Source organism: Brachypodium distachyon, chromosome 3 (assembly GCF_000005505.3).
Source record: "Brachypodium distachyon strain Bd21 chromosome 3, Brachypodium_distachyon_v3.0, whole genome shotgun sequence".
Lineage (NCBI taxonomy): Eukaryota > Viridiplantae > Streptophyta > Magnoliopsida > Poales > Poaceae > Brachypodium > Brachypodium distachyon.
The window spans coordinates 1,409,533-1,429,757 of NC_016133.3; the positions used below are offsets into that span (position 1 = coordinate 1,409,533).

The 20,225-nt window shown below is 44.8% G+C and overlaps 1 protein-coding gene and 1 pseudogene across 1 annotated transcript; both read right to left on the reverse strand.

Annotated features, from left to right (window-relative positions):
• Positions 1-6,794: 6,794 nt before the first annotated feature.
• On the reverse strand, positions 6,795-9,456 carry LOC104583922 (BTB/POZ and MATH domain-containing protein 2-like). Its single transcript, XM_010237943.1, has 2 exons — positions 9,388-9,456; positions 6,795-7,358 (listed from the first exon to the last, which is right to left on the reverse strand). The coding sequence occupies exons 1-2, from the start codon at positions 9,454-9,456 to the stop codon at positions 6,795-6,797; spliced, it is 633 nt and encodes a 210-aa protein (XP_010236245.1).
• An 8,170-nt stretch (positions 9,457-17,626) lies between these two features.
• Positions 17,627-20,225, reverse strand: LOC100824194 (annotated as a pseudogene).

Consider the following 20,225-nt stretch of genomic DNA (forward strand, 5'->3'; position numbering starts at 1 on the left):
AATAGTTCTGGACTCTCTTCTCGTGGACTTTGGGCCTTGCCCGATAAAATGTGCTGTCTGTGAATTTATCTTTTTTGGCCTGGTCACACAACAAAATTGTTGTTTGGTTGACATCTTTTGCCTGAGCAAAAACTAGTAGAGAATAGTGAAGTAGTCAGCTCAGGCACACTCCGTTTAGAGAAGTCAGAGCTCAGGCACGAATTTGGTGCCCTGAATCAGGCAGCTGCCAGATCAGCAAGCAAACAGCTCGCAGGCAGTTCTCAGGCAGGGTCCTGGCCAGGCATATTTGCACCAGGGTAGCAACCAAACATGCTCTTTGTCTCCTTGAAAATTGGACACATGAATTTATTAGGAGATAATAATACTCCATTACATTTATGTTCTAATAGAATATACTGTACTAATTAAAAATAATACAGTAATAAAGTCGTCTCGACGAGGCTCAAGGTTCTGTAAACATAGCTTTGACATTTTTAATTAATTTCTAATACGATACAGTTTTAAAACCTAAAAAAATGATTGTGCTGTGAAAATAATTTTTGAGCCAAATCTATAGAACCGAATTTTCGTTTCTAATAAAAATATTTCTTATATTATTTTCTTCAGTTTTTAAAAAGTTTGAGAAAAGATATCTCTAAACATCAAGCTTCCCAATACTTGAGGGAGTTGTGTAATGTACAATCGGTATAATGGATAGAAAGATAATTAACTAGCTACGACATGATATGAATTTGAGATTTTAACATATTCTTGAGTTGTCACAAAATTAATCCATTGTAATTCTCCACACTGACAAGCGTTACAGCTGTACACCACACTTGCGGTTATCATAGACATCACTGTTAATGGATAGAATTAGGTCCACTCATCAGGCCTATTAATTAAAAACAAACAAGGACGATGATGTGTCAGCTTATCAAGTGTACTTGACATGCACCGATTGTACTCCTCTCATCCATCTTAAAATAAGTGAGGTGTAATTGTACAAGAGTTTATACAAATTCACGTCACTTATTTCGGAACGGAGAAATTACTTGATAAGTTTACACATGTACAGTTATTCATTTATTCATTTTCGTGCATGCTACATATCGATAATGAACAGGCTAATGAGATGACGGTTACTAAGTAGAGATAGCTAGCAACATATAATTTCCAGTGTTTGACGAGATTTTATACCAAAATTCGGCGCGAAATCAACTCAAGACAAGAGAAAAGAAAAGAAATAGAGATCCAGCTGCCTGCAATCGACCTGCTAGCTACACGAGAAGGAGATTAATATTTGTACGTGCATGTTGGACATGCATGCATGCGTACCTGTGTCACTTCTAAGTGCATGCTGGACATGCATACATATCTGTACGGAGAAGGGTTGAGGACTAATCGATCCGGGGATGCACAAGTAGCCATGGTCCACACGTAAGGGTCTCTGTGCTATTGCCTCGCGCGTGCCGATCGGCGAGCCCGCCCTGGATAAGTATACAAAGAGATAACTATGGTTTAAAGGAGGGAGTCTCTAACTGATTTAAACAAACAAAGCAAGAATATTGGGAAGCCGAGCGGCCGGGTGCGGCGCCTGACTCTCTGCTAGCACACCATCTCACGCTGAGAAGGAGGAGGCCGGACGGGCCGAATAAACCCCTAAGAATCTAAGGCGAACAGGCCACTGGCGGCAGCGACACAGACCGCATCTGCCGTCGCGGCAAAGCACGCACGTGTATAAGCAACGCGCAGCTGCACCGGGAGAAGCAGGACGGCCATTGATACGACACGAGCTCCACGTCTAATCAGGTCAGGGTATGACTTAATTCACGAATCTATTTGCTCTTGTGTATCCAGGATACGACCTCCCTGCCGTACCAGCAATGAGCCGCACAGATCAAGAAGCAGCAAAGTGAAGGATAGAGGTAGTGTGGTAGTGCTGCCGGCCGGCCGGGCTCACCACGCGCGGTACGTGCAAGGCACCAGATTGAGGCCGGTAGGACGCTGGCGCGTACGCAGGCTTCATCAACAACTCGTCTGGCTTTCATCATAAACACAGGGTCAAGATGGAGGGCAGCGGCAAGTCGCACATGCAGAACAGGAGCGCAGGTAACCATCTAGGAGAACTGCAGGTTCCAACATCAAGACGAACAGGAGATCGATCCAGGAGGCAAGATGCAGGGGCAGCGCCTCACGCGCTCGGCGCACGCCACACATGGAAGGACAGGTCTATCGAGGCGAACAGGGCGAGACGCTGTGACCAAAGTGGTGTCAAGCCACACATGCAGAACAAGAGTACACAGGTGCCATGGATGTGCATGTAAGAGGCATGCCATTGTCTTCGTAGCTTAGCAATCTCGTGATTGTCATCTGGGTCGTGTGCCACATTCTGACGCCCGCCCGACGTGAGGTGCCATCTTCATCAACAGCCCGCCAACATCTGCCTAAACACCATGGTGTGCAACGGTGCGGACGTAGGCGACGTTTACGCAGTGCCCGCCCCAGACGGAGCGCCACTTTGCTGACATGCCGTCATCCTCATGTACAAGCTAGCTGACGTCCATCAAAACACCGTCGTCAGTGGCGGTGCTGTTGAGGGCGACGTCCACATCATACAGGTTGTCCGTGTCGACGGGTGGCACCCGTCGGCTAACAGGGCACCGGTCTTGGCACAGTCAGCCTTCCACGTGGTGTCTATTGAGACGCCGCAATACACGACGCCCGGCTTGGCGCATCCTTCGCCAACGGGCGTCGTGCGCACCACCGCTCTTGGCGGCCTTCTACGTGGTGTCCGTTGAGACACCGCCACACGGGACGCCAGCTTCTTGGCGCTTCCTTCATCGACCCGGTGTCGTGCCGCCGCCGTGCATGGCGGCTTTCTACTTGGTGTTCATCAAGACACCGACACACAGGGCGCATGTCTTGGCGCATCCTTCACCGACCTGGTGTCGTGCCGCCGCCGTGCATGGCGGCTTTCTACTTGGTGTTCGTCAAGACACCGACGCACAGGGCGCATGTCTTGGCGTATCCTTCACCGACCTGGTGTCGTGCAAGATGGTGCCGCTCGTTGCGGCCTTCTACATGGTGTCGCTGAGACACCGCAGCTGACGGCGTCCGCTTCGGCGCAGTTTTCACAGGTTATCACCATGCTGAGACACCCACGGCTTGTGACGGCCTTCTACCCGGTGTCCGCTGAGACACCCCCATACAGGGCGCCACCCTTGGCGCATCTTTCACAGGTTAGCATCGTGCCGCTCGTGGTGGACTTCTACTTGGTGTTCGCTGAGACACCACTTATACGGCGCCTGGCTTGGCACACTCTTCACCAACTTGGCATCGGTACGCCACCACTCGTGGCGGCCTTCTACGCGGTGTCTGCTGAGACACCACCAAACAGGGACCAACTCGCAGTACGTCGTCGCCCGTGGCGGCCTTCTACGTGGTGTCCGTCAAGACACTGACATACAGGTGCCTGCTTGGGCGCTTCCTTCACCAACTCCCGACGAGGTCTCTTGCACCTCCGACAGCACCTACATCATCGTCTTGAACATCAAGTCTGCTCCCTCTTCCACAGTGTCGATGGCATTCCGGCATCCAAACATCTACTCCAACACCGATCAAGCATCGGCGACGCGAAGCCACTCCACCAACATGTCCATGTACCGATGAAGTACATCACCAACATCACATGCTCTTGCTGGGCACCAACGAGGCAAAGTCAAGGCATTCTGTCCGGTCCGACGAGGCGGACATTTTACAGGCTGGGTACCGACGAGGCGAAGGCCATTTCATCAACCTGTCTAGCTGACAAGGCGCGTGTCAGCCGGACACTTCATCGTACATCGACAAGACGGCGGAGCACGCTGTTCGGCACCTGCACGGTCGAACGGTCGTGGCTTAGCATCGACGGAGCGGGGTCGTACCACCCTTCTCTTCCTCTTCATCACCACCATCTTCCACACCAAGCACAAGGAGAAGACAAGACTTGAAGACGACACCATTGCAGCAGCTTAATCGGAGGTGGTCTGCAGGCTTGACAAAAAATTTAGCCCCCTCCTTCGTTTATTCCTGGGTCCGTCACTGAATGCTAGTGCCATGCCCAGCGACGAATGGTGCCCATAGTACCACACACCTATTAATTATATATTTATTTAAAAAAGATAAGTCAATAATATTTTGGAATGCTATAATTAAGTCATGCATACATAAATTAATTTAGTCTTGTGAAAATTCACTAAATTAGCACTAAGATTGATTAAGGTGCATAACAACCGAAACTCGTGTATTAGTCATCTGGATTTTTCGTGACAAACCGGATGACCGCCCACCCAAATATAGGAACATGGACAGTGTTCCGCACCGGCGGGTCCACTAGGTTGTACCTCTTTACGTCCTTCTCTGCATCATATTTTCGAAACCCCTGGGCAAGGACGAAGAAGTCGTGGCCATGCATGTGCATGGGGTTAGAGTAGCTATCTGCTAGCAACGGGCTTTGGAACACGATTTCCACTGTGGTGTTGTACCATAGCCTTCTCACAGACGTCGCCTTCGACGTCGGCTCGAGTGACATATTGTAGTTGAACATCCTTAGAGCTCTATCCGGTAGATCTTGTAGTGTGCCTATGTTGCTCATGTTATTGTAGTAATGTGCTTGGAGCAATGAGATTGTATACGTTATTTACCGTGGACACTACATTACTAACATTGTGGCAGGATGATCCACCTTCTCTGCAGAAGTAGGCCGCATCAAGGGTGAAGAAGAGGTGTCTGAAGTGAATTTATCTTTTTTGGCCTTTCTCAGCACATTTTATTAGCATTTATATAACCTTTCTAGCGGCCTCTCTTGGCAGAAACCTCCTCGGGTTCAAACGTGGTGCTAAACCGGATCAAGATTAATGCATGATTTAGAGTTCCCAGGAGATTAATTCATTTTTGTCCAGCTTTTCACACCAAGCCCTCGTGCATGCATGAATGCGGGCGCGTTCCTTCGTCTCCTCGAGGTCTAGAACTAGTAACTCCACTCGTGATAAGGCCCGCCAATACTGGGCTGGGAAATCGAGGGTGTGACTCGTCTAGGCCCGTGTAGCGGAAAATAACTGACTGGGCCGAGTCAGCAAGGCCCAATCGTGAAGGCCCGGGTTCTTATTGGGTTTTCGGTCGTGGTCGTCGCCCATGTGCACGAGTCGAACCGTTTTTGGGCTGTCGGCAAAAATCACCGTTTCGCCGTTTTTGCGAATTTGGGCCACGGTTTTTAGATTTTCGGCGAAGTTTACCATCTTTTCCAATCCCCAACAATAATCTAGCTTTGCTCAATGCCGAATGAGGCCTAACCATGAAGTGGACAGGATGAACTGGCTCCACTTGAACCCAGTTCACATCGTGCTTGGATGGCCCGATGGGATGCGCGTGAAAAGTCTGCTCGATTGATCGGCTGCTAATCGCGACTACGCCGTCCGTTCGTATGTATTTAACTGTGGGCGACTATTTCTCAGTTGCTTTTTTTTTAAAAGCCTTAAATGTCAGTGGTCGACGTATTATAGCCGTTGGATTAAAATTTAGTAATGCTTATCTTCAGTCTCGTCTCTCATGTGCTATCGTTGGATTAAGATCCGACGGCCAAACATGTCGACTGATTTTGTAGTTAAAAAAACAGGTGACTTCTAATAGCAAAATTGTTTAATTATTGGTAAGGCTCTTTACTTAAATCAACACAAAGTCACACACTCGGTCTTTCTCATAAATCTATTAAATTCCAATGGAGCTCACAACGTGTGGTCCAAATCAACACAAACACGTTGTAAGACGCACGGTTTAATTTCCTGTTGTTTCTTTGCTCTTCATGCCGTCGAATTGTCAACGGGGAGTGCTCTCGATCAACTCAGCTGACTTCTCGTGCCTTGCATTTCATTAGTAGGCACATCGTTAAGTTACCAGTTGATATGGTAACTTCTCGTGATCACCTCAGCATTTCAAGGAGAGGAGCTATGGTATGACATAGCGCCCTGCATTTCATTAGTACATAGGCTTGATACACCGACAGTTCAGGAAGCTTTTTTTTTTCTTTTTGACGGGACGACAGTTCAGGAAGCTTGTGCAAGCTCACCGAGTTAAGTTACCAGACCAGGGCTGCTGTACGTTCTAGCACGCAAGACTTACCCTATGTATATAGTCGCTCTTTAAGAATAGATACATCTACTTTTGGGCGAATTTGTGACAAGAATTATGAAACGGAGGGAGTGGAATGCATGCATTAGCAAATGAAAGCACCGCTAGGCACATAAATACTGACGACAGAACAGATTACTGGATCTCAAGTTGTCAACATCCATTACTAGACGATCGACAAACTTTGGCCCTCTTCTATCCAGGATCGAATAGCATGGATTCATCGACGACACGTTAACATTTTAGAAGCGAAAAATTAACATGGATAGATTAAGATCTCCTAAGATTTATAATCAATTAGGAACTGCAAACTTGGCGATGAGATCCTTGAGAACGGAGGGGCTGCTGATCATCTCCTCCAAGCCATCAGCCGTGAAAACCTTGTGCAAACGGGTGTGAGATTTGATGAACTACAAGCACACCTCCTTTTAGGAGAAGCCGGTTCTAGAAGGGGAAAAAAACGCAGCTGATGTCTGCCACCGTGCCCTCGTCCATAAAACGACCGGCCAACAGCTCTTCACAGGTCAACTTGAGCTCTTGGATGTCATATCTATCTGCAGCTTCAAGCAACTGCAGCAGCCACATGACAACCTGTTACGGGCTCGTCCTCATTATCTTTCTTCGGGCCTAATATATAATGTGTTACCTTAAATGAAGGCAATAAGGGCATCGAACACATCTGGTGGAGTGTCATCTATCTTGACGACAGCATCCTTTGCCTCCAGAACGTTGCCTGCAGAGAGTAGCTGCTTGAAAACGGTAGATCGAGGTGCAAGCACACCACGGTGTGCAGGGATCTTCATGCCGCCAACTTCAAAAGTAAACTCCTCCTTATCCACGGCAGTTAACATGTCATTCTGCTCCTCCTGATCCTCAACGACAAGGATATCGCACCGGATGACGAAGCTGTCGGCCTTGCGGTGTCTCGATCTTTCCAAAACATTCCTTCTCATGAATCTGTACCCACCATGAGAATTGTCGTCACCAGGATAGAAGTCACATATTTTGCAATCACGGTTGAATTTGGCTCGCAGCTCGGTCTGGTCAATGAAACTGAAGCAAAACTGAGCTCTGACGGCCACGGGCGGCTTGTCCACGCCGTCCGGATCTTCAGCAGCCGTATCATCCCCAAGGCAGCAAAGGAAAACCGATATAAACTCATCTTCGGAGCGTTCACACACAAGTGTAGCTTCGTCTCCTCGCAGTCTAAACTGAGACGAAGAACGTGCGTTCAAAAGAAAATTATGGAATCCCCGTTTATTAATCCTTCGATTAACGTACTACTAATATTGCACTAGTAGATTCAAACAACAACAGAATAAATCGTTTTTTTCTTCTTCCAATAAACAGAAAATCTAATTGATGCTCGCGACGGTCGGCGGTCGCCAGATCATATCGAGGGATCGATCCGCGCTTTCAAAATAAACGTAAAAAGAAACTGGGCTCGGTCGTAATTAAGGCCCATTTGTACGTACTGGGCCAAACCGTAGCTCTGTCTGTGCTAGGGGAAATAAAGGGCCGGCTGGGCGCAGTCCTGAAAATTATTCCCGTTGTTTTGCCACATAGTATGTTTATGGATGATAAAGTTGTTTGGTAATCATATTTTTTTTGTATTTTATCAAATTATTATCATCCGTTTTAACATCGTATCCATGTGTGCAAATAGAATTATCCGCGGCGAAACGCGCGGAGAATCACCTAAGTTAAAGTTGGATGGTACACCTGGCGCAGCACATACTCATTCGCTCCTGGATTATAAAAAAGAGAGAGGAAAAACTCCCAAAACAATATACAGTCCATTAATGTTCAGACTCTTCCACGTGTTCTTGTAACGAAACGTCATGCATGCATCAGCTAGCGGTGTGATATACATACTCTCTACGTATGAATAATCGCTTTAACTTGTTCTTAACTTAGAGCAATATATTTCTGTATTATTATTCTTCACCTCGGGCCAATATATATATAGTCCAGCTGCACGTGCACACCAAGACTATACGTTTCGAAAGCTTCTGCTAATCCCATTTTATTTATACTCTAATATGTGGGATCATACCTACGGGAGACTTTTCATGAATGGCATGGTTAACTAGCTAGTGAGCGGTGAGCCATCCTAGTTATCCTTCCAATTCAGCTAGGGACGTACGGAGGGGAATATTAATACGCTCTCTGATTAACCCTGTTTCTTTCTTTCTACTTTTTCAGTCCTAATACATGAGGCACGCGGGCGTTCCAAGATCGTTAATTTAACTATTAAAATATAAATTATATGACGTAAAAACATATCATTAGAAAGTTTATTTGATTACGAATCTAATAATATATTTTTATGAAATATAATTTATATGTTGCTAGTTAAATTTGTAATTTTAAGATGGTACGTGCGTGCCTCGTATATTGGGACGGAAGTAGCAAGTGGCTTGACCGCTGCAAGTTGGGCCCGTAGAAGGAACTAGTAACTAAGGAAAAGGAAGCTTCTTGCAGCTAAGCTCAGCTGATGGCCGGCCGGCCAAGCTAGGCGTCGAAAGATCATTGACTGCTGGTCCTCCTGCTCAGACTTTCGCCCATGCGTTAGAATTTGGCCACAATAGATGGAAGGGTCATGTCATTCTAGCTTGTCCCACAATTGACTCGGTTGTACTCCCTCATTGCCATTTTACTTGTCGTTTTAGATCAATGAAGCAGGGTGTGCATGCGAGGAGCTTTACAAACGCGTTTAATGCGGCAGCTCTCGAAGGCTGAAAGACACGTACGCTGGCTGCATGCCTTGGTTTCTCCAATGAGTGAACCATGCAAAAGATGGGGCCCCATGCTTGCGAAGCAAAGCGTGTGCGTGCATGCAGAATTAACTATCTGTAAAACCACATTTAATCCAGGAAAAATTACAAAACCTAAAACGACATTTTTTTTCTGCGACGGAGGTACCAACCAGACGAACTAAGGCTACGCGTAGTGGGAGTAACATAAATGACAACTAAGCAAATTTGGTAATGTGGCATGTCATTAATGAGGAGAGAGATGTTGTTTGTGATAACTAGATATGTTATCGTAACATTACACAAATCAAAGCAAGATGAGTCTACAAGCTAATAAATGATATAATGCATAACATCACATATATGTTACTATTCACTATGAAGTTAGTAATCTAAAATAGTAACAAAGACATGTTATTATTCTAAATTACCATGCACTACGACGAGCCTAACTAGTCGGTCCGGTTTTTAAAACTAGAATTACTCTGGACACACTCTGGCTGGCTGGAATCTCTGCCTGCGCTGTCCTGTCCCACATGCGAAGAAAGCCCATCGGCCCGCCTATGCTGGAGAGCGTTTTTTCAGCTCCATGGACCAGCTGTTCTAGGATTTTTCAAATATATGGGCCGCATGATGGACCTGACACCTGACACAAATTTATGGGCCGCACGATGTGTCAGCGGGGTGCAAGGCGCGCCGGAGCATGCTGGTGCAGCGGCTGTGGTTTGTCGCGATGATACCGGTGCTTATCGAGGTTCTTCCGCTCCTCCGACTCTGGAGGCTCTTGCATGCTGCGAGGCGCTGGCACTGGCCAAGGACCTTGACGTTCAGAAGCTATATATTTTCCCGTGATGCGGCTACGGTGATCAATGGCATTATCCATGGAAGTCGGTGTGAATACAGTGCTATCCTCCGGGAGATCGGTGTTGGGAGTAGGGAGCTTGAAGATGTAATCTTTATACATGAGGGACGGGCTTCTAATACGGAGCTCGTAGATTAGTTAAGTCTGCTTTATCTCTTCAGCACGGTAGACATGTTTGGCTTTCTCAGCCCTGGGACACCTCTATTGTACCCTTTTTGATTGATTAATAAAGCTGTGCTTTCTCTATATAAAAAAAAAGCTAGGGCGGCTGCGGCCGGCCGGCGAACACGGCCATGCATGCAGACGAGGAGCACGTACACCGGTCACGTACGCATCGGACGCGTCGACATCTGGGGGCTTGTCGTCCAGCTGGCCGCCGATGCCTTGAGCGTACGTGATCCGGTCACGCCACGCTGACCTTGGGTATGCATGTCGACTTTGAAACTTGACATGATGCAAACTAAACTATACTTAAATTGAAACGTACGGGACAATCGTGTTGAATTAATTACTCAGCGCTAGTAGTAGTTAATTCGATCGCTGCAAACGTTGCATTCATGCTAAATTAATTACGAATATGATGGTGAGAGGCTTTCATGTTCGAGATGGACGTAAAGTCTGCCGCGGGACTTTTTCAGCGCGAGAAAAAATAAGGTTTTCGTCTGACATGTCCTCGAACAACACATTAAAACTTGAATTCTACTTTAGTTTACGTTGATTTCGACGTAAAGAACCAAACGTGCCCATGATACTTTAAAACACAAATGTTGCTTTCAGCAATATTGCAATGCTACTTTATGCTAAGTGCCGTGCCTGTACATATAGTACATATATATGTACTATACCTGTACATATAGTACCTGTACAAACGTACGTGTGGACGAAGCTTCCTTTGTTACCGCGTGGACACACTTTATCGTCTCCTCGATCTTATCGCCCAACAAAACAATCGACATCACGCTCCAGATTTTGTTATATCGTGCACAAATAGTCCACACCTTAAGAAAAAAAAAATGTCTGAGCTAGCTCACCTTGTTTGTTGGACCGGGCAATATTTGGTACATATCGTACACAAATAGATAACCTTAAAAACAATGTTTACTCTGGTCACCTAGATTGTTGGACCAGGGAATATTCGAGTCAAATATATAATTACATGCACAAATTAAATTTAACAGTTCGATTGGCCACTTGCCATGGTTTTTTCCTGAGGTCAAGCAACCAACTCATGGGCTTAGATGCTAGTGGGGTATTTTTTTGCTAGATATAAATTGTTAGAGAAATAGTCGAGGATAAGTCCATTCGAGTTTTTTAGACCAATTGCACAAGGTCTCTCCCAATGCGTAATTGAGTTTTTTGGATTAGTTGCTCGTGTCCTATATGGATTCGCAATTGACTTTTTTTTTTGCTTAGTTGCACATCAGCTCTTTTGATGCGTAATTTAGTGTTTCAGAAGCGAATCGTTCATTAAGCCTCTTGATGTGCAATTGTTTTTTTTGTTAGTTGCACATCACCTCCCTCGATACACAATTTAGTATTTTTTGAACGTGATCGAATTGCACATTAATTAAGCTTCTTTTTGGTAAGTTGCACATTAAGCCTTTTGATGTGCAATTGTGTTTTTTTTGGTTGAGTTGAATATCACCTCCGCTGATTTGCGATTTAGATTTTTTTTTGCAAGAGTTAGACATTACGACTCTTGTTGTGCAAATGAGTTGCACATGACTGATGCTTTGCACATTACCTCTCCTAATGTGCAATTTATTTATTTTTTTCTCGAGGAGTTTTGCATTTTTTTTTAAAAGAAAATTGTAAGGGAGACCCTACAGTATAAATAAGAACCTAAATTCGCATTCGTGAGGACTTGAACACAGGTGTTGGGATTTTACATCCATTCCCCCAACCAAGTGAGCTGGGCCCACTTCCTCGAGAGTTGCGCATTAAGACTCTTGATGTGTAGTTGTGTATTTTGGTATGAGTTGAACATGACTGAGATTTAATGATATTTTTTAAGTGAATTGCAAATTATCTCTAGTAACGTGCATTTTATTTTTTGGGTGAGTTGCACATTAAGTATACAAATGTGCAATTGAGTTATTTTAATTGTGATTTGTGCATGACTGAGATTCAAATGTATTTCTTCACGACTGAGACTTAAGAGTACCTTTTTCAGATGAATTGCACATCATCTCTACTAATGTGCAATTGAGTTTTGCGCGTGAGTTGCAGATGACCGAGATTTAACAAATTTTCTTATTTATCGGCAATTTTATTTCTGTGAGTTTTACTAAATCTCAGTGGCATGAGATTTTTTTTTATTGCTCAGATGATTTTATAGTCGTTAGATTCACCTTATATTAAGGTTCGTCCGAACTTTGTACTACATTATGTGTGCCTGTGGTAAAACAGGTTAGATACGTGGGCTTTATTTATCTGTATTGGGTCCCAATTCTCCATTTTTCTTATTGCACAATCCAACACGGCGGTAGCACAAGTAATATTCGGGTTTTTTTTGAAAAGGAGGGCATCCCGGCCTCTACATCGATCGATGCACACGACAACATGTAACATATATACGTGCATTTCTAATAATAGAAATGTAAAACTTATGTATTTTTCAATCAGAAAAAAGAAAGATGCCCGAAATGTAAAACTTATGTAATTTTCAATCAGAAAAAAGAAAGATGCCCACACATAAATGGAGCTGACCAGCTAATCATTTTTCTTGGAATATACCTAACGCCAGTCAACACAAACATACACGGGACACGCGCACACACATACATGGATACGCACACGCATGCACGGACACACGCACACACATGCACGGACACACGCATACACGGACACAGGCGCGCGGCACACAAGCACATGCAAGCGGAGCGCTATTCTGCTAAGCGAGCGAGTGGCCGTCGACTGTTGTTTCTTTGTCTGCATGTGCATCTGCATATCTGCAAGACAGAGAGGTAGGCGTGCCCTTTTCATATACAAAATGAGTTGACGAGTCTCGCGGCGCTGGTTCAGTCTGCCGTTTTTCTCCCGTCCAATAGCAAGACCGCCCAACGAACCCAGATCTATATATATGGTATCCTTTGACATTGATGTATGGTCTATATATATGGTATCCTTTGACATTAATGTGTCACAGGCTAAGAGCTCTCGAAGCTAACATTCAGATCTAGAATCAATTATGGAACCTAATCCACGCCTCGCAGTTGGTCCGGCACCGGAGCGCCTTCGCAACAACCGCGGTTGCTTCTCCTGGAAGCTGGCCGGCGCGGCCGTCATGCTCTCCATCATCATCTTGAGCAGCTCCGGAATGGCGGCGTATCGTTGGAAGGACGACCCGGCGACCTCCACCTTCGTGGCCTACTTTTCTACGTCGCCATGGTGCTGCTCCTCTACTGCCTCTGGCTCAAGGAGATAATGCGCGGCTGGCCGGCATGCAGAGACCGGCTCAACAGCTTCCTCTGGTGCCTCACCCTGCTCATCTTGTTATGCTTGGCCTACATGGTCATGGGCACCGCTAGCCTTACGCTCCCCATGGCGCTTCTCGTGTGGTTCATCGTCGCGGCTGCCATGGGGATCGTTGGTGCCCTTTCTGCCTTCTTCAGCCGGGGCAGGTAATGCTATTTTCATTTACTTCTTATTTACTTACCCTTCTTCCATGGAGTAGTATACTACAGGGGGAAGAAATTTCGGGTGCGTTTTAAATCTAAATTTCGACTGTCCTGGTATACTAGTAGTCTACACTAGTATATACTCGTAGGAGTGAAGATTATATTTATTTTCAGCGTATGTTGACGTTTTTTTTTCTGGGGGGGAAAGACCAATCGCATCTTCTATTTTCCCACAAGCCTTTGTGTTTCTCTGATATATATGCTGTCTTTCAGGATAAACCAACGGCGCAATGAACCCGTGCGGCCTCCCGTGTAAACAATACCACGCCAAGATAACTGGCCAACTGGGGGTCTGCAAGCCGGCCGTTTGGCTCAAATATATACGCTTTTTGTGTGATTGTGAATTTCCGAATATGTATCTTAAAATTTCTTTGCCTTGGGGGCAATTCGTTTTTGTTCATGCCCTAGTTTTTTTTCTTTCGAAAAGTCATGCCCTAGTGGGATAGATCGGTCGAGAGATCGCCGGAGGAACCATATATCTATCTCTGTTGACTGGCCATAGTTGTACAAACGTGTATGACAACACACATTCTTTTTTTTTGACGAATCAATTAGAAGAAGGAGAACAAAGTTCAACTAGTACAAGCTACAAGCCCAAAACAAACAACAAACTCGAAGAGAGATACACACATTCTTTTTCAATCCTCCTGATGTCTCTGTCATGATGCCATCTTTTGTTTTCTTTTTCTTTGACTTCACCGAGTGTGTGGGCGAGCTTCTATTTGTTTGTCGTGAATCTAGGAATCAGCCAGGGAGAAAAGAAAGGAAAAGGGCCGCAAAACACATGTTCAGAGATAATTAAGGAAGTGTATATTTTTCAATCGACATGGAAATAGTTTTTTTATGAACCAATTAAAATTAGTCGCTGCTCTGGTTTTTATGAACCACACCGAGGAAATAAAATCTCTCCTATCAATCCTATATCTTCCTTGGTCGTTTTGGAAATGAACCTAGAGGAAGAGCAGAAGATTTTATTTCTTGATTATATAGAGAGAACAAAATAACAGTACTCTGTATAATGGGGAATCGATCAGTACAAACTTACAAACTACTATCATCAGCATTACGTTGCTACTTAGCTTACTATAATTCACATTCCAAAGTCAAGTGTTCTCCTGCGCCTTTCTCCACTGACAATTCCGCGACCGATGCCGGTCGGTTTATGCCAATAATGCCGCCGTCTTCAGTAGCAGGAAACTCGCAGAATCTGGTGACCAGGAAGGATCAGGTCATAATACGCCCAGGAAGGATCTTGCATGCACTACAAATTGTGCTGTCCTGTCCACACGTGTTGCCTGCGTTGTGAGAGAGATAGTAGTATTTACTTAGTCAGAAGAACAAGAATAAGCTATATAATAGACTCTGGATACGCCAGCGGCCTGTTCATGACCGCGTCCATCAGAAGTATGACGATGGAGGGCGCCACTTTTATCCTTGGGAGGGAGGCTAATCTTGGTGAAATCCACTTTGTGTGCCCTTCCTATATATGCCATGATTTCGTTGGATTTGCCGGTCAAGACGGTGGACGCCATTGAGAAGATTTGCCATGGATTCCTTTAGAAGGGCAGGATGGAGGTGGATGGGGGACATTGCCTCGTCGCTTGGAATTCGGTTTGCTTGCCAAAGAGACTTGGTGGCCTGGGGATCCTGAATTTGAGGTTAATGAATACAGCTCTTAGGGCTCGCTGGTGTTGGCTGCAAAAAACTGATCTCGGACGACCGTGGCATGATTTGGGGATTCAGATTTCAAAGGACCCTCGGGAGCTATTTGAAACAGCCACCAAGTCAATAATTCCAAAGTCAAGTGTACCAGTGCAGCACAGAAGGAGAATCCCACGCTGTTCAAACCTCACGCCATGATAATGACGTGCGGGTGCGATTCGATCATCAATTCACCCGTTGGTCCCGTTTGATTCGCCGCTAGTCGCCAAGCGCGTACGCCTTTCAGTTGCTCTCACCATCTTATATCTCTTTCCTGCCACAACTACTTCCGGACACAAATGCTGCTTTCAACGTCTCTTTCTTGATTTGTGGGCAACTCCTCTTTAGGTGCCACGTCGGACCGACCTGACCTAATAACCCGCATTTTAACTCCCCTGAGCACCCTTCTCCCTCCTTGTAACCCGCGTTTTTGGTCCGTCATGGCACCTAACAGGTGGGGGGCACCTATAAGGAATCCCGTCAAATGGGTTTTAAACTATGTTTTAGGATAGTTGAGACATTCTGACAAAAAATGTGTGGTTCTGCGGGCAAATTAGCAAAATGTGGGGCTTGGTGAGACAACTGCCCTCAAAATTGTGGTTCCTTCAAATTTATTCTAAATCTAATTTGACGAATGGATAGTTTTTTTTATCGGATTGACGAATGGATAGTTGGATTAGTGCCTGGACTGGATGCCATTTCACTCCTCTCTTTTCATTGTCTGTTTCGAATCTTAAAGCACAAAGTATATCCATGAGCGGAGCTCGCGCCCGGCCACCCCGGGCAGCTGCTCGGGCTCCCGAGTTGCACCCCCTTTAAAATTAGTAAGCATGGTGATTGAATTAATTATGGACAAACTTTATATTAGAAGGAAGATTATACATTTTGCCCGAGCTCGATTGATTGGCTAGATCCACCGCCATTGAGTATATCCAATGGCTGAAAATTGACTTACCACCGACTAAAAATCAGGTTACTTAGATATACCAAAACCATTTTAATTATTACTGAAAACCATTTTAACTTAGATATCCAATGGCTGAAAATCGACTTACCACTGACTAAAAATCAGGTAATTTAGATATACCAAAACCATTTTAATTATTACTGAAAACCATTTTAACTTAGATATCCAATGGCTGAAAATCGACTTATCGCCGCCTCCCTCCGTCTAACAATACGGGGCATATTAGGATTCGGTTGACTAAGCCTTTGACCACAAATTACTTCATGAATATGTGACTAATGTGATCAAAATCATAACCATAAGCAAATATCTTAGAGTACGAATATAATGGATATAAATCTATGTCATATAATTATATAAAAATAGAGTAATTTGTGATCAAAACATTGGTCAAAGAAAAACTAATACACCCCAGCCTGTTGCCTCTATGCTAGTATAGAGTTGTGATGTGAAGTGGCTCTTAACTTAGATGCAACCTCTAAGCAATAAACAATAATGAAAATGAATATAAAAAAGTGAGGCCACGAGAGGATGCATGCATCTTTTACTTAGATGACAGGACCCAGCGTAGAGGTAATATTATTGCCTCTATAACCACTGCGCCATTCGGACAAGTTTAAAGGCATAGGTGGTCTCAGCTTAGAGTTGGAATTATCTCTGAAGAGTGTCGATGTCCTTACGAAATAAAGTTAGTACCAAAGAGGGGCCAGTCGTCCTATTGGGCGAGATTGTGACGTTGCCAGTCTAAGCATGCCCAAATTACACCCTAGACCTCCACGAAACTTGCAGAGAAAATCTCTGCCGAGAAAATAAGGAGTTGAACGCGCGCATGACCTTTTCATACTCTTCCGAGTGGTACTAGCGTACGACTCGAGCCCTCTGCAATACATGAGTTGACTCTTCTTTTACTCAGTTCCACTCATTTCAGCTCCTTTCTGTTCCCATCCCCAAACCACAAGAATGTCCCTTGCATGCATGTACTCCATACATGTGCGTGCATATGCAATGCTTGCCAGAGAAAATGGGCCGGATTGAAAGTTGGTTTAATTGTTGTAATCTACTTCTTCCATTTCACAAAGATTGACGTATTTTGTTTCGTTTAGACAAAATGTGCCTGATAAAATGTGCTGCGGACAGCTGGTTTAATTTAGACGGAGAGATTTGATCCAAGACTTGTTTTATTGGTATTTATATCGAAGAAAAATGTAATGATGTTTGGGCCTACGACTACTGCTTTTGCTATCGCAAATTTCATTGTCGTCTGACAAAAAATTTAGCCCCCGCCTTCGTTTATTCCTGGGTCCGTCACTGAATGCTAGTGCCATGCCCAGCGACGAATGGTGCCCATAGTACCACACACCTATTAATTATATATTTATTTAAAAAAGATAAGTCAATAATATTTTGGAATGCTATAATTAAGTCATGCATACATAAATTAATTTAGTCTTGTGAAAATTCACTAAATTAGCACTAAGATTGATTAAGGTGCATAACAACCGAAACTCGTGTATTAGTCATCTGGATTTTTCGTGACAAACCGGATGACCGCCCACCCAAATATAGGAACATGGACAGTGTTCCGCACCGGCAGGTCCACTAGGTTGTACCTCTTTACGTCCTTCTCTGCATCATATTTTCCAAACCCCTGAGCAAGGATGAAGAAGTCGTGGCCATGCATGTGCATGGGGTTAGAGTAGCTATCTGCTAGCAACGGGCTTTGGAACACGATTTCCACTGTGGTGTTGTACCATAGCCTTCTCACAGACGTCGCCTTTGACGTCGGCTCGAGTGACATATTGTAGTTGAACATCCTTAGAGCTCTATCCGGTAGATCTCGCAGTGTGCCTATGTTGCTCATGTTATTGTAGTAATGTGCTTGGAGCAATGAGATTGTATACGTTATTTACCGTGGACACTACATTACTAACATTGTGGCAGGATGATCCACCTTCTCTGCAGAAGTAGGCCGCATCAAGGGTGAAGAAGAGGTGCTCGTCGATGTTGGTTGACACCTGGTGTAACAGCGGGAGAGGCTGTAGGCTAGTCAAGTTGCCATTAAAGTAGAAGGATGTGATCGCGTCGTGCTGGTCAGGCATATTAGGCACCACTGGAGTATCAAATAGATCATCTTCTTCATGTTTGCCCTGGCCGTCATACAACACTATCCCTCTTGAGATGAAGAGCAGGGCCTGGATCGCAGGTTTCAGTGGCTGGTAAGCCTTGGCGACCATGTAGTACCCTCCACGAGGCGCATTGGCAATAAGCAAAGCATCGAGTGTCTATCCTGGTGAGATTGTGATGACATCCGTGGTGTACACTTTGACATAGTTGGCATCAGCAGCAACCACTGTCAGCATGTGCTCGGCGATCTTGAAGTAATACTCTGAGTCGAGCGCAGCGTTCACTATCCGTAACAGATATGTCTTGCCATGCTGCACATTCAGAATGTTGTTCTCTTTGATGAACCCTGTATAAAATCCATGTCGTAGGGTTAAATTTGTGCGTGTTCAGAACATTCTGAGTTATGCTTAAATTGAGGTAGAGACATTACACTAGATAGTCAACAGGATTAATTATGGCGAATTAAAATTATTACAAAGTTCCTTTCTTTCATGAAAACACTGCCTAAAATTATCTTAGTAGTACCCTTCATAAATAGACAATTATTTTGGCCACCATGCATACATGAAACATGGACTATTGCTTTTCCTATATATCAGTATTTTGTAAAGTCTTGCTATTGAATTATTATATTTTAAAAACAGATTTGTAGAAAAATCTCATGGTATTATTTATCATTTTTGTATATCATACAGGTAAAAGTTAGTGAAGTACTACACATTTTCCTTCCAAATATGCAAACACACAATTTTACGCTTAACTTTGATCAATTATTAGACAAATAACATTTGGCCAAAAGTGTATAAAGATTACACGATTAGAAGATATTTTCTAGGACAAATCCCACGGACCACATAATGCGCGCTGGTCTATATTATTGGTAAGTTTTGCATAAAATTCTGTGAGGATCTTGTATATTTAGAGGGAGGGAATATCATGATCTACTCTCTTCATTCCCTAAAGGAGGGAATGGTGCATGGGAGCATCTAGCTAAGAACAGAGGGATGCAGTTACCGGCGCAGCTGTAGAGATCTCCAGGCTTCCCATTGATGGTAGCCGCACCTGGCATGTCAAAAAGGAAACCGTTGCTGAGCCTCATGTCTAGCTGAACAAGGTCCATCTCCCACCATTCGCCTGCAATATAAAGTGGTGAAGAAACCCAAAAGAGATGTAATATAAGAACACCTTTCAGGTCAAATTCGTGGCAAGCATATCACGTTGCATTCACAAACCTATAACAATAGGGATCTCATGGTCAGGTTTGGGAAACGGGTATGAACTGGATCTTGGGCGGATGATCAAGGCGCCATGGATGCTTGCCCGAAGACTGCCGACATGCGCGTGCCACCAGAGCGTGCCCTCTTGTCCGACGACGTCGAATCGATATGTAAAGTTGTTGCTGGGCTGGATAGGACACTGGGTTATCATCCCTGCGCCGTCAGCCCAGCAATTCAGCTGCTGCTTCACATATATATATATGCATAGACCAGGAAGGTGTTTAGCACTAGTTAGTAGTTAGTACTCACTACTCACCAGTGAATTGTCAGTCCATGGGGTGACTTGTTGATGACATGAACGACCACCGAGTCTCCTTCAACGACCTCTATCGCTGGGCCTGGGAGTTGCCCGTTCACCACGTTGACCAGCGTCTCGTTGCACAGGCGATTCAGCTTAACCTGGCTATATATATATATACCAAATTATCACTCTCACTTATTTGGTCTGAAAGTGTCTAGTTGTCTACATGTTCAGATATTTAGGTTTCGGGCCGTTGCCGCCGTAGCACCTCGGCACTCAACATCAAGTTACATGGAATCCGGCCGATATTGTATCTTTAGTTCTTTACCATAAGCTAGGTAGTATAAGCCGGGAGAGAGGAACCCACACACAGAGAGAGAACTTACGACGAACGTGTGCTCAACCAGCGCCGCGTGGCCGCCACCGCTGGCCGCCGCCGCGAAGAAGAAGAACGCCACCACTAGCGCCAT

What these genes read in the sequence shown, in the direction of transcription:
- LOC104583922 (XM_010237943.1), bottom strand. Translation starts at nt 9,456, where the DNA reads ATGGGCTTTCTTCGCATGTGGGACAGGACAGCGCAGGCAGAGATTCCA. An exon ending in CCAGCCAGAGTGTGTCCAGA is followed by an intron (nt 7,359 to 9,387) that starts GTAATTCTAGTT and finishes TCTTCGTCTCAG; the next exon opens with TTTAGACTGCGAGGAGACGA.